This window comes from Ceratotherium simum, chromosome 26 (genome assembly GCF_057802395.1).
Source record: "Ceratotherium simum simum isolate JZ-2026a chromosome 26, ASM5780239v1, whole genome shotgun sequence".
In the NCBI taxonomy this organism is placed as follows: domain Eukaryota; kingdom Metazoa; phylum Chordata; class Mammalia; order Perissodactyla; family Rhinocerotidae; genus Ceratotherium; species Ceratotherium simum.
Window position 1 is genome coordinate 25,691,566 of NC_141925.1, and position 12,134 is coordinate 25,703,699.

The 12,134-nt window shown below is 56.2% G+C and overlaps 1 protein-coding gene across 1 annotated transcript; it reads left to right on the forward strand.

The window, feature by feature from the left end:
- The first annotated feature begins 3,561 nt into the window (after positions 1-3,561).
- On the forward strand, positions 3,562-10,579 carry ARMC5 (armadillo repeat containing 5). Its single transcript, XM_014794623.2, is given in 7 exon segments — positions 3,562-4,105; positions 5,554-5,661; positions 5,761-6,547; positions 8,079-8,593; positions 9,260-9,392; positions 9,495-10,279; positions 10,282-10,579. Coding segments are annotated over 7 exon segments (2,838 nt in total). The 5' UTR covers positions 3,562-3,627; the 3' UTR covers positions 10,314-10,579.
- The last annotated feature ends 1,555 nt before the right edge of the window (positions 10,580-12,134 follow it).

Genomic DNA, 12,134 nt, shown 5'->3' on the forward strand with positions numbered 1-12,134 from the left:
TGACAGAGGCTGAGAGAAGGGTTACTTCACATTCCTTCCCTTTAGGCCCTATTCTATGTGGATACGGTTCCAGATGCAGCAAGCCTGATAAAAGGCAAAATTCGGGGGCAGGGTGCCAGATCCATGGGGCTTATGGTGGAAGGACAGTCCCACAGGGGTGGCCACTAGGCCTCCCCAACCTCAAAAAGGCTACAGTTTGTGCCTCACCCCGGAACACAGACAGCTATGGGGAGGAAAAAGATGGGCCTCACAGCTTGGACCCTGCTCTGAGCACAGATTACATAGTGCTCCAGGAAGCCTCCCTCTGGCTCCTATACACTCTAAGTTTTCCCAGTAGGAATACATTTGTTTGGGCAGCCTTCCCCAATGCTCAGGCAAAAGGGCCATGTTCAGTCCCCAATGTCTGGGAACAAGTGAATCTTCATCGTTTTTTCCTCTGTTGGGGGATCAGAGAATGCGCCTGGGGAACCTCTGAGGGAAGGGGCTAAAGAAGGAAGGAGCAAATGACAAACCTTGGGCCTTTTGCCCCTGCCTAGGAATGCCACAAAGCACCCTCTGAACTCAACAGACAGATCTCCTGGTCCTTTGCTTTGGCACTGGGCCCCACTAGCCCTAGCCTCACCCTGTAAAGACATTCTCTTTCAAAGGGGTCATACATCCTGGAGCTCACATAACGGTCCCAAGTCCAAATTCTCTGGTCCTTCTACCAGAACACAGCCTTCCTTATGGTCTCCTCTGGAGGCTAGGACCCCACCCACCCAGTCACCCCACTGCGTTCAACAAAGGGGCGTGCCTCGTGTGTAGTCCCACTCCTCTTGGGCGAGGTAGTTGTTGTTCTTAGTGTGATTAACCCCATCACTCCCTAGGCCTGTGAAAGGATCTGGTCAGCAGCTGCCAAAGGTGTCCTACATCTGGAAGCAGCTGGACCAGTGCTAGACAGCTCCTGCCATCCAAAAACTCTTCCTCCAGCCCGAGTTCTGTCTCTACGGCCTCACAGAACAGGCCTAAGCCCTCTTTTATGGGAGGGCTCTTTGAAGGCAGTGATCCCAGCTCTACTGTTCTGACTCCTCCAGCCTGGTGTTCCCTGATTCAGCCCAGAAATCAGCAGCCCTAGAGGAGCAGAAAAAAGGTTTGCTTAGAGATGCTGGGCCCCTCAGGATCCTTGAGGACTGGACCGAAGTTAGAGCTGAAAGCCAGGGATACCGGCAGGGGCTGCCACCCTGGTGTGTCCGCTGGTGCTGGCCCAGGTTGGAGTTGTGGGCAAAGGCCTTGCCACACTGCAAGCAGACATAGGGCTTCTCACCGCTGTGAGCCACCTGGTGGATGAGCAGGTGGGAGCTCTGGCTGAAGTTCTTGCCACACTCGCTGCAAGCGTAAGGCTTCTGGCCTGTGTGAGTGTGTTGGTGCCACAGCAGATCTGAACCGTCTACAAAACTCTTGCTGCAACTGGGGCACTTAAAGGGCTTCTCACCCGTGTGCAAGCGTTGTTGTTCAAGGAGCTTGGAGCTGTGGTAGGAGATTTTGCCACATTCTGGACAGGCATAGGGTCGTTCACCAAAGTGGATGCGCTGGTGCTCAGTGAACTGGGTGCGCTTGCTAATGTCATGGCCACATTCAGGACGCTTGAAGGGCCGCTCTCCATTGTGGGTGCGCTGGTGCTGTAGGCAGTCCGAGCTGTTGGTAAAGTTCTTGCCACAGTCACAGCAATTGTAGGGCTTCTTCCTGGTGTGTGAACGCTGGTGCTTGAGCAGATAAGAGCTGCGCCCAAAACTGTCACCACACCAGGCACAATGGTAGGGCTTCTCACCCGTGTGCAAACGCTGGTACTGGATCAGGTTGGAGCTAACGCTAAAAGTCTTACCACACTCAGCACAAGTGGAGGGTTTCTCACCCATGTGCACCCGTTGGTGTTTAATCAGGTCCGAGCTGCGGCCAAAAGCCTCCCCGCACTCCAGGCACTTGTGGTGCTGGAGGCTCGAGTGGGAACAAAGGTGTTGGATGAGGTTGGAGCTGAGGCTGAAGCAACAGTTACACTCAGGGCAGGGGTATGGTTTCTCACCAGTGTGTTCCTGGTGATGCTTAACCAGATCTGAGCCACGTCGGAAGCTTTTGCCACACTCCGGACAGTGATATTGAACCTGAAGTGAGTTCACTCACCTGTTGCGCAGCAAGCCAATCTCTGACACTGGGTGTAGTGAACAAAGTAGGAATTTTATTGCAAAACGCTGAACAAGAACGGGCAGCTAATCCCGAACTCCTCAAAAAGCTACAAGCAAGGGTTTTTATTTGGGGTTTTAGGTAGGGGAGGGGGAGCATGTGGGTAAAGTTTACAATTGGTCATTCCAGCTTCTCTGTGCTCCTGGAGATGCTTAGTCAGGCTGGGGCTATCAGCGAGCTCCTTTCTAATCAGAGGTCCTCCTGCTGTTCTGCGAGGCATGCTCAGAAACTTTGGTTACTTTGTTTCCAAGTAAACCTTGTGGGTACAAGATACGGTTGCATCCTAATCCAGGGAAATTTTAACTCCTTCACCCTCAGTTTCAGCAGCAGTAGGGCTTGTCACCCGCGTGGCTACTTTGCTGGTGAATGAGGTCACGGAGGTAGGCTGCGGTCAGTGCACACTGCCGGCACTCGAAGGCTTTGGGGACTGCAGGACACTTGGTTCTGGCAGGGGATTCTTCCTCTCTAGGGCCAGAGCCTGAGCTACATAGGTATTGCAGGCCCAGCAACATTCCCCGGTCGCCCAGCTGCCCGGCCACACCAGGAAGGGCCGCTCAGGTGGAACAACTCCACAATGGAGGGCGGACCTCCGGGATCCTGACGTCCGGTTCCCCCACCGCTCTGCCCGGTCTGAGTTCTCTCTCGCCACTTCTGGCGCCGCCGACTCCATCCCGTGAAGAGCAGCTGGTTTCCTAGATATCAGCCACTCAGCTCACAAGCACAGCCACAGCGGGAGACCCTCGGGACCCAGGGTCCAGCACCGGAAACGCAATGTCCATTAGCCCGAGTCGCTCTAGGAAGTGGCAGCGAACAGTCTCGGTAGGTTTAACCCTCTCATTCACCTGGCCGAACAAGAGCTCCCGATCTGCGGCCGCTGTCGGGAACTTGACACTTTCGGTCTGGTTCGGGGTTCTGAGTCCGTCAGCGCGGACTTCGGTGACCTGGCCACGGCTACGGGACGGCGAAGCGAGCCTGAAGGAAAAGGCGGTCGCTGCCGAAGACACGCTGAGGGCAGAGTAGCCAAGCCACCTGGGGCAGCACGGTACTGAGACTTCATGGGCGGATGTCTAGGTTCTCCAGAGGCACCGGCCCATTCCGAGTCCCCTGGGAGTTTCCCATCTGTCCTAAACTAGGCGTGTTAAGCTTGGCACGGACTACATATCCCAGCATGCTTCGCATGCGCCTTTTGGGCTCGCACAGCGATTAGATTACTACTCTCGACGTGCTTTCTGCAGTTGTGCAGGACAGAGTAGCGAGATCGAAAACTACAACTTCCGACTTGCCTAATAACTGCGGCGGCGCTATTTAAAATGCGTCAGAGAGGCGGTGCCTGGCCACGCCCCTCTCTTCCAGTTCCGCTCCCTTGGATGAGCGGCGAGGAGGGGGGCGGAGCCTTAGGCCTGAGCCAAGATGGCGGCTGCGAAACCAACCCCTACGGACTCGCTCTCGTTCTGCCTCGCGCAGCTCACGGCGGCCGCCGGGGAGGGCCTAGGTGGGGGAAAGGACACAGCTACCAACGAGACACCCTTGGGCCGTGCGCTCTTAGCCCTCCGCACGCGCCACGTCAAGGCAGCAGGGGGAATCGAGCGCTTCCGGGCACGCGGCGGGCTCCGCCCCCTTCTCGCGCTGCTACGGCGAGCGGCTGCAGCGGGTCCCGCCCCGTCCCAGGCTGGCCCCGGCTCCGCCCCCTCGTCGGTCGAGTCAGCGGCTTCTGCTGGCCCCGCCCCCTCGTCGGGCCCCGCCCCGTCCGCTGTGTCGCCGTCGACGCCCTCGCCACCAGCGCGCCTGCGCAAGACCCTGGACTTGGCGCTCAGCATCCTAGCCAACTGCTGCACGGAGGGGGCGTGCCGCACCGAAGTGCGCAGACTCGGAGGCATTGTCCCTTTGGGTAAGTGCTCCGCCCTTATTTCCTAGAAGGATTTGAGGCGCAACTGGCTTCTAGTCTGGGCCTGGGCGGAGTCTTGAGTTCTTTGTGTCTTAGGCTGAAAGAACGTGTGCTTTATGACGGCGCAGCGCCCCCACCTCTCGAGCCGTCACGACCTGTGACGTTACTGTTCTCTTTATAGAGAACTGTTCTCTTTATATTCCAGTATAGAGATACTGTTCTCTTTATATTCCCAGGCTTCCCAGATCAGATAATTACAGTCATTTCTTGGGTATTGTTTGTAGGGCACCTCCCTCACATCTGGGCTGGTGGAGGCCAAAGGGTTATTTGGTGACTTTTAGATGATCCTTACCATCCATTTATGATGTTCGTTGGAGACACTCAATGCATACTGAGTGTCCGGTCCTGTGCAGGGCTCCCATTTGATGAGCTGGAGGTCAGAAGGTGTAGTGATTCATAAAGTGGGCTAGGATCCTCCGAGGCTAGGATTCTTTGTAAAATGGGATAATAATAGCTACCTCGCAAAATTGGAGTAGGGAGAAAATGAAATACAAATATAGGACGCAGAAAATCTAAGCATGGACTGGGTACTTCGAATTATTAAAAACTAGCACAGTAAGAACAAATCCTAACAAAAGATAGCAAGCTTTTCTGTTTACCAGCTAAATTGGCGCCTCCTAGTGGTAATGTTGTTAACACAGTTTATACATCACTGCCTGCCAGATATGAAGTTATACCAGTTTTGAGGAAATCTTAATTTTTTGGATAAAATGAAACATTAATATATTTTAAATTTGCATAAAATGCATCTGGACCATAATGTGTTTGACGAAAGGCCTGGCACATTAATAAGTCCTCGGTGAATTATAGGTTTTCTTATTAGTGTATAAACCCCATGGTTCAGTCACTATTCATTTTAAATAACTCCTGAATCCATCCACTTCTATCCCTTCTTCCATCATGTGCCCAGAGACTGGTGCCCAGGTGCTGGGCTGTGCTGGTAGCTCACTTGGTTCAAGCCCTTGTCCTTTCTCACCTGGACTATTGCAAGAGCCTCCTTGCTGCTTCCCCTGCCTTATTCTTTTCCCCTATAATCTCCCCATAGCTCCAGATTGTATCATGTCACTTCCATTCTTAAAACCCTGTGTGGCTCCCAGTATTTTCACATTCAAGTCCTGACCCCTTGGCCTGGCATTCGAGGCCCTTCATGAGGTCATAGCACAGACACTGGGTCTCACCTCTGGGCCTTCGCAAAGGCTGCTTCCAAACCTGAAATGCCCTGTAATACCCCCATCCACCATCCTTCTAGCAAATACCCACCTATTTAACCTTCCAGACGCAGCAAGCCTCTTCTGGAGGTCTTGCCTGACCCTCTCAGGCCACATTCTTGGGGTGATTAATGAAGGGGACAAGAAGGGGTAGAACCCTCCAGAGGCCAAACTCTCTTGCAGTGACTATTCTTCAGTGCGTGAAGACAGACAGCATCCAGAACCGAACAGCTCGTGCTCTGGGGAACTTAGCCATGGAACCTGAGAGCTGTGGGGACATCCATTCCGCTGGTGAGAAGGCTGTGAGGGTGGAGTTAGCTAGGGCTTGGGGTGGGAGAAGGGCTGGGTGTCTGTCCTTGCTCACCCTCTGTCCTCCCCTTCCCTCTCCAGGCGCTGTTCCCCTGCTCGTTGAGAGCCTGACAGCCTGCCAGGACTCACAGTGCCTGCAGAGTGTGGTTCGCGCCCTCCGTAACCTGGCAGACTCACCCCAGCACCGCCTGGCTCTGGCACAGCAGGGAGCAGTGCGCCCGCTGGCTGAGCTTCTGGCTGCTGCCCCAGACCCTGCGCTGACCTTGGCCCTAGTCCGTGCCCTCCTGGAGCTGAGTCGAGGCTGCTCCCGGGCCTGTGCTGAGCAGCTAAGTCTGGGTGGGGCACTAGGCCCACTGGTCAGCCTGGCCTCCCACCCCAAAAGGGCGGTACGCGAGGCAACTATCCTGATCCTTGCCAACCTGTGTGCCCAGGGCCTGGTACGGCCTGCACTGGGCAATGCTGGTGGTGTGGAGGTGCTACTGGGTGAGCTCCGGCGGCGCCGGGGCTCCAGTGGGGCTAGCCCAGCATCTCAGCAGCCCTTGGTGCGGGCTGTGTGCCTGCTGTGCCGGGAGGCCATCAACCGGGCCCGGCTGCGGGATGCTGGTGGTTTGGAGCTGCTGATGGGCCTGCTGCGGGACCCCCGTGCCAGTGCCTGGCACCCTCGTGTCGTGGCTGCCCTCGTGGGCTTCCTCTATGATACTGGCGCCCTGGGTCGGCTACAGGCTCTGGGACTTGTACCCCTCTTGGCTGGGCAGCTCTGTGGTGAGGCTGGTGATGAGGAAGAAGAGGGAAGAGAAGCTGCTTCCTGGGACTTTCCTGAGGAGCGGACCCCTGAGCGGGCAGAGGCTGGAAGCTTCCGAAGCCTCAGGTGAGTCCCCACCTGATGCTGTGGGTTGGGGGTTTGTGTCTCCTCCAGCCCTCTTCACTACCTCATCCTCATTCTGTCTCAGTAAGACTTTTATTGACTCTGACTCCTGATTCCTTGTTCTCCCCAGACCTGACCCCTTTCCAGTCCCCGTTAAACACATCTCCTCTCCTCTGGGTCCACCTTTGGCCTTCGCTCCACCCCAACACCTCTGAACTTTGGGGCCCAGACAGGGGCACTGGAAAGTAGTATGTGTACTAGTTGGTATGCTCTGGTATGTTCTTATTCTGATACCACCACTTACAAGCTGAGTCATCATGGGAAAGTTAATTAACTTCTCCGAGCCTCCGATTCCTTGTGTATAAAATGGAGGATAATAATACGTACCTACCCCATAGAGTTGTAAAGATTAAATGAGGGCACTTTACGCCTTACCTGGCACTAAGCAGCGCTCAATAAATGTCAGCCTTCCTGTGAACTCTCTGACTTCATCTCCTACCACTCTCCCTGGTGCCCACTACACTCTTGCAGACGGGCCTCCTAGCTTGTTTTTGAACGTGACAGTTAAGTACCGTCTCAGGGCTTCTTGGGTTGCTGTTCCCTCTGCCTGGAGCATTCTTCCTCCTGTGTGCCTTGATTAGATCTTACCTTCTTGGTGGGGGCCACCGTCATCACCCTATTTAAAATGTCAAATCTGGGGTCGGCCCGGTAGCGTATTGGTTAAGTCCGTGTGCTCTGCTGTGGTGGCTGGGAGTTTGGATCCCGGGTGCGCACTGACGCACTACTTGTTAAGCCATACGGAGGCGGCGTCCTATATAAAGTGGAGGAAAATGGGCACGGATGTTAGCCCAGGGCCAATCTTCCTCAGCAAAAAGAGGAGGATTGGCAACAGATGTTAGCTCAGGACTGATCTTCCTCACAAAAGAAAAAAGAAAAGGTCGAATCTTCCCTCCCCCAGCTCTTTTCTGTTCCCTTTTACTTTTCTCATATGCATCACTTCACACCTCACTGACTCCACACTGGCATACCTTATGATTTCCTTATTTTTATTTTTTGGTGGGGAAGATTGGCTCTGAGCTAGCATCTGTGCCCATCTTTCTCCATTTTGTATGTGGAAGGCCGCCACAGCATGGCTTGCTGAGCACTGTGATGATCTGCGCCTGGGATTCAAACCTGCAAACCCTGGGCCACCCACAGCATAGTGCACGAACTTAACCACTACGCCACCGGGCCAGCCCTGGTTTCATTATTGACTTTGTCTGTTTCCCCTCGCTAGAATATAAACTATAGGAGGACAGGAATTTTCCTTTTCTGCTTTGCTTCTCCCCAGCTCCTCAAAGGGGGCTTGGCACATAGCAAGTTCAGTACTTGCTGAATGAGTTGGGTTTTTCCCCCACCTCTCTTTCCCCCCTATCTCCCCTGGGACCCACCTCCTCTCTCTGCCTTCAGTCACTTCCTTCTGCATGACCACTCTTTTTGCCCTGCTCCCTCGCCTTGGCTCTGGGTTCAGTCTCCTCTTTCTCCCCTCCCACAGGTCATGGCTGATCTCCGAGGGCTACGCCGCAGGCCCAGGAGACATCTCTCCTGACTGGTCCCCTGAGCGATGTCCGCAGCCACCGCCACCACCGGAACCGGCTGAGCCAGCCAGCCCGGCCCCAGGCCCGACCTTGCTGCGGACACCTCGCACAGTGCGCACGGTGCGCACGCCGGGCCGCAGCCCTGGCGCTGCTGAGGAACCTTGGGGCCACGAGGGGCCAGCGCTGCTACTGCTGTCGCGCTTCTCCCAGGCTCCCGACCCCAGCGGGGCGCTGGTGACTGGCCCGGCCCTGTGCGGCTTGCTGGCCTACGTGACGGGTGCGCCGGGCCCACCGAGCCCGCGTGCACTGCGCATCCTGGCACGCCTCACATGCAACCCAGCCTGTCTTGAGGCCTTTGTGCGCAGCTATGGCGCAGCGCTCCTGCGGGCCTGGCTCGTCCTCGGCGTCGCCCCGGACGACTGGCCCTCGCTGGGTACCCGGCCTGATCGCAGCAGCCAGCACCGCGAGCTGGGTGTGTCCCCGTGCCTCTCCGCCTGCATGCGAGGCCCCATCCCCCTCTGATGCCTCCCGTGGGCCCAGAATGTGGGCACACAGCTTACTGCCACCTGCTCTCTCACTGCCCTCCCCCGCCCACCATCCAGGCAACCTCAGCCACCAGGTGGGAGGAGAGGAGGGACTCCCTTATGCTCCACCATCCAAGCGTGCAGAGTTCTCCTCCATCCCTTGCCCGAGCCTTGGGGCCCAGATACCCCCGACACCAGGCCCCAACAACTTAGAATTGTGCCTGTCTGCATTTCCTTACCCAATCGATTCTTGGTTCTGCATTGTCCTACTTCCCCACTGGGCACACTGACTTGTGAACCCACGCTCAGGTACCATGTCCTCCAGGGCCTTACCACCACTTCCAACACTGCTAGGGGCTACCCTGTTTTCTGTGCCCCGTTTCAGTCCTTGAAGGCCCAGATTCACTCCCTCACCATCCCACTTCCTGTTCTTGCCCTTGCCCTCCAGTTCCTAGCATCTGGACCCCATCCCTCCAGGGCCCGCAGTCAGCCCCCTCTTCCATGCCCTGAGGTTTTACCCTCCTTCCTTTCAGGGTCCCAGAGGCCTGTCTTGCCCGTCTCACCCCAGTCTTGGATACTAGCTCCCAACCTGACCTGTCTGCCCATCCCTGCAGGTGAGATGCTGCTGCAGAACCTGACCGTGCAGGCCGAATCGCCCTTTGGAGTGGGTGCCCTCACTCACTTGCTGCTCTCTGGGAGCCCTGAGGACCGTGTGGCCTGTGCACTGACCCTGCCCTTCATCTGTCGGTGAGCGGGATGTGGGTGTCTTGCAGGGGTCAAGGGAGCAAGGTTGCTGGTTCCCAGTCCCACCCTTTTCCACCTTCTGAAAGATTCTCTTTCTCCCCAAAGGAAGCCCTCTCTGTGGCGCCGGCTGCTTCTGGACCAGGGTGGTCTCCGTCTCCTCCTCTCAGCACTAACTCGGCCAGCTCCGCATCCACTCTTCCTCTTCTTTGCCGCAGACTCCCTTTCCTGCCTCCAAGGCCTGGTGTCTCCCACTGTGAGCCCAGCCCTCCCGCCTGCAGGCCCCATGGACCTAGACCCACCCTCCCCTTGCCTCTATGAACCTTTGCTGGGCCCAGCCCCCATCCCAGCTCCTGACCTGCACTTCCTACTGGACTCAGGCCTACGGCTCCCTGCCCAGCGAGCAGCCTCGGCTACTGCCTCCCCTTTCTTCCGGGCCCTGCTGGCTGGCAGCTTTGCCGAGGCCCAGATGGACCTCGTCCCACTTCGAGGCCTGTCACCCAGCGCAGCCTGGCCTATCCTGCATCACTTGCATGGCTGCCGGGGCTGTGGAGCTGCCCTGGGGCCCGTTCCCCCGCCAGGCCAGCCCCTGCTGGGCTCAGAGGCTGAGGAGGCACTGGAGGCTGCTGGCCGTTTCCTATTGCCTGGGCTGGAGGAGGAGCTGGAAGAGGCTGTGGGCCGTATCCACCTAGGACCCCAGGGTGGCCCAGAGTCAGTGGGTGAGGTGTTTCGCCTGGGCCGGCCCCGGCTGGCTGCCCACTGTGCCCGCTGGACACTGGGACCAGGACAGTGCCCTCGGAAGAGGGCCCTGGCCCTAGTGGGGCTTGTGGAGGCAGCAGGTGAGGAGGCAGGGCCCCTGACTGAGGCTTTACTGGCTGTGGTGATGGGGGTTGAACTGGGGGCAAGGGTCCCAGCCTAGGCTGTTGATGTTCACTGGGAGGGAACCCAAGGATGAGCTGGCTATGAAGGAGGCCTCCCTCAGAACAGCATGGGAGAAGGCTGAACAGAAGGAGTCACCATCGAGGACTGATGAGAGGATGGAATTAGACTCCAGGATGATGGTCTGAAGACTCAGGATGATGTGAGAAGCCAAAGCCAGAGTCTGGGCCCACGAGATGGAGAATAGCCCAGGGCTCCAGGCACCTGGCCTGGCCCAGCCTTCTGGAGTTGGAATTAAAAACTTTGGAGTTGGATATCCCTATTGTGTGGTGTCTGCTTACTCTCCTGTGGAAGTCCCCCCACCCCTTCACACATCAAGCAGGTCTTGTCCAGGTCTATGTGTCTCAATACAGGCCACTCTTGGCATGTAGGAGTTTAATAAGTAATTATGTAGTGGTTCCTGGAGCCCTAGGATAGAGTGGAGTTCTCAGGCTTCTCCCTAGGATGTGGTTTTGGGCCCCAGGGGAAGCCTGCTTCCTGCTCGCAGGACTTCATTGCTCACCCAGCCACCCAGCTGGACACATAAACGTTGGTCAGGGCTGAGTGAGTGTCCTGAGGGAATGCTGTGAGTGTGGAGATGTATGTCCAGGGCCTTGGCATTACTGTTTTATGAGTGCCCTTCACCCAACTTGGGCCTTCAGTCTCTGGGTCTGTTTTCATCTCTTGGGCCAAGTGTCCTCCTGCTGTTTTCCTGAGGGAAGACCTGCTGTGTTCCTGGAGTCCCTGAGGCCCATCTTAGTCATGCCCAGAGAGAGCCAAAGCCCTGGGCTGGCATTCAGGTGAGGGGAGGGTTCATGTTGCTTTGGTCTCCAAGGCAGGGTCTCCATCACCTGGCTCTCGGATCACTGACCACTCAGGTGGCAGGCTGAGGAGAGTGTCTGGACTGGGCCTGCCAGTTAGCTTCTGGGGAGCTAAGTTTGATACTTGTCTCTGTGCCTTTGTGAGTGTTTGTCCAGCTCTCTGTTCTTAGGTTGTGCATTAGAACCACCCAGAGAGCTTTTAAGAAAAAAACTGTTTCCTGGGCCCTTTCTGATTGAATTGGACTGAGGGGGGGTGGTGCCCAGCATCAGTATTTTTAAAAAGCTCTCCAGATTGTTCTGATTTGCTGCTGGGTTGAGACCCCCATTCCAGTACTCAGGTCTGGGTTGAGACCCACAGTCCAGGGGCTGCGGCACTATTGTGTCTGTCCATACCCATCTCTAGAGTGTCTCAGTCCAGGGAAGGCCTCTTGTTCCTGTGTGTCTGGAGTCTGTGTCTTGCTTCTTTGTGTTCATCAGTATCTTGAGAAAGGGCTCTTTTGGAATGGGTCTGGGTTGCCTTAGTGTTGGGGGAAGGGCTTTGTCTTGAAGGCTGGTTGGGATCTGGCTGCCTGGGAGTGTTTTCCCTGAGTCTGCATAGGGTTTTGGTTTACCTGTGTCTGTTTCCAAGTCTTGGAGAGAAGCTCCTGGCTTAGAGTTTGTGAGAGGGTTCATTGTGTCTATCTCAGTCTCAGAGATTTCTTTATGTCTAGTATGTGTGTTTTTTGGGATCCCTGTTCACGTCTGTCAGGGTCTCTAAGGGAAGGTCTCTGAACCTGGGATCTGACCCTTAGAACATCACTCCTGCCTCCAACCCAAAAATTCCGCCTGTAGCAAGTCTCTCAGGACCGGCCTGGGTGGGAGGAGGGCTCTGTTTAGGACTCAGGGTGCTAGATTTGGGAGGTGTCTGCTTGGGGGCCTGAGAGGTGTCTAAGAGTCTCACTGGACAGAGGATCCCGGGCTTGGTCTGGAAGAGCCACTTCTCTGACTCTGGCTCTGGCTGCCTGGGGCT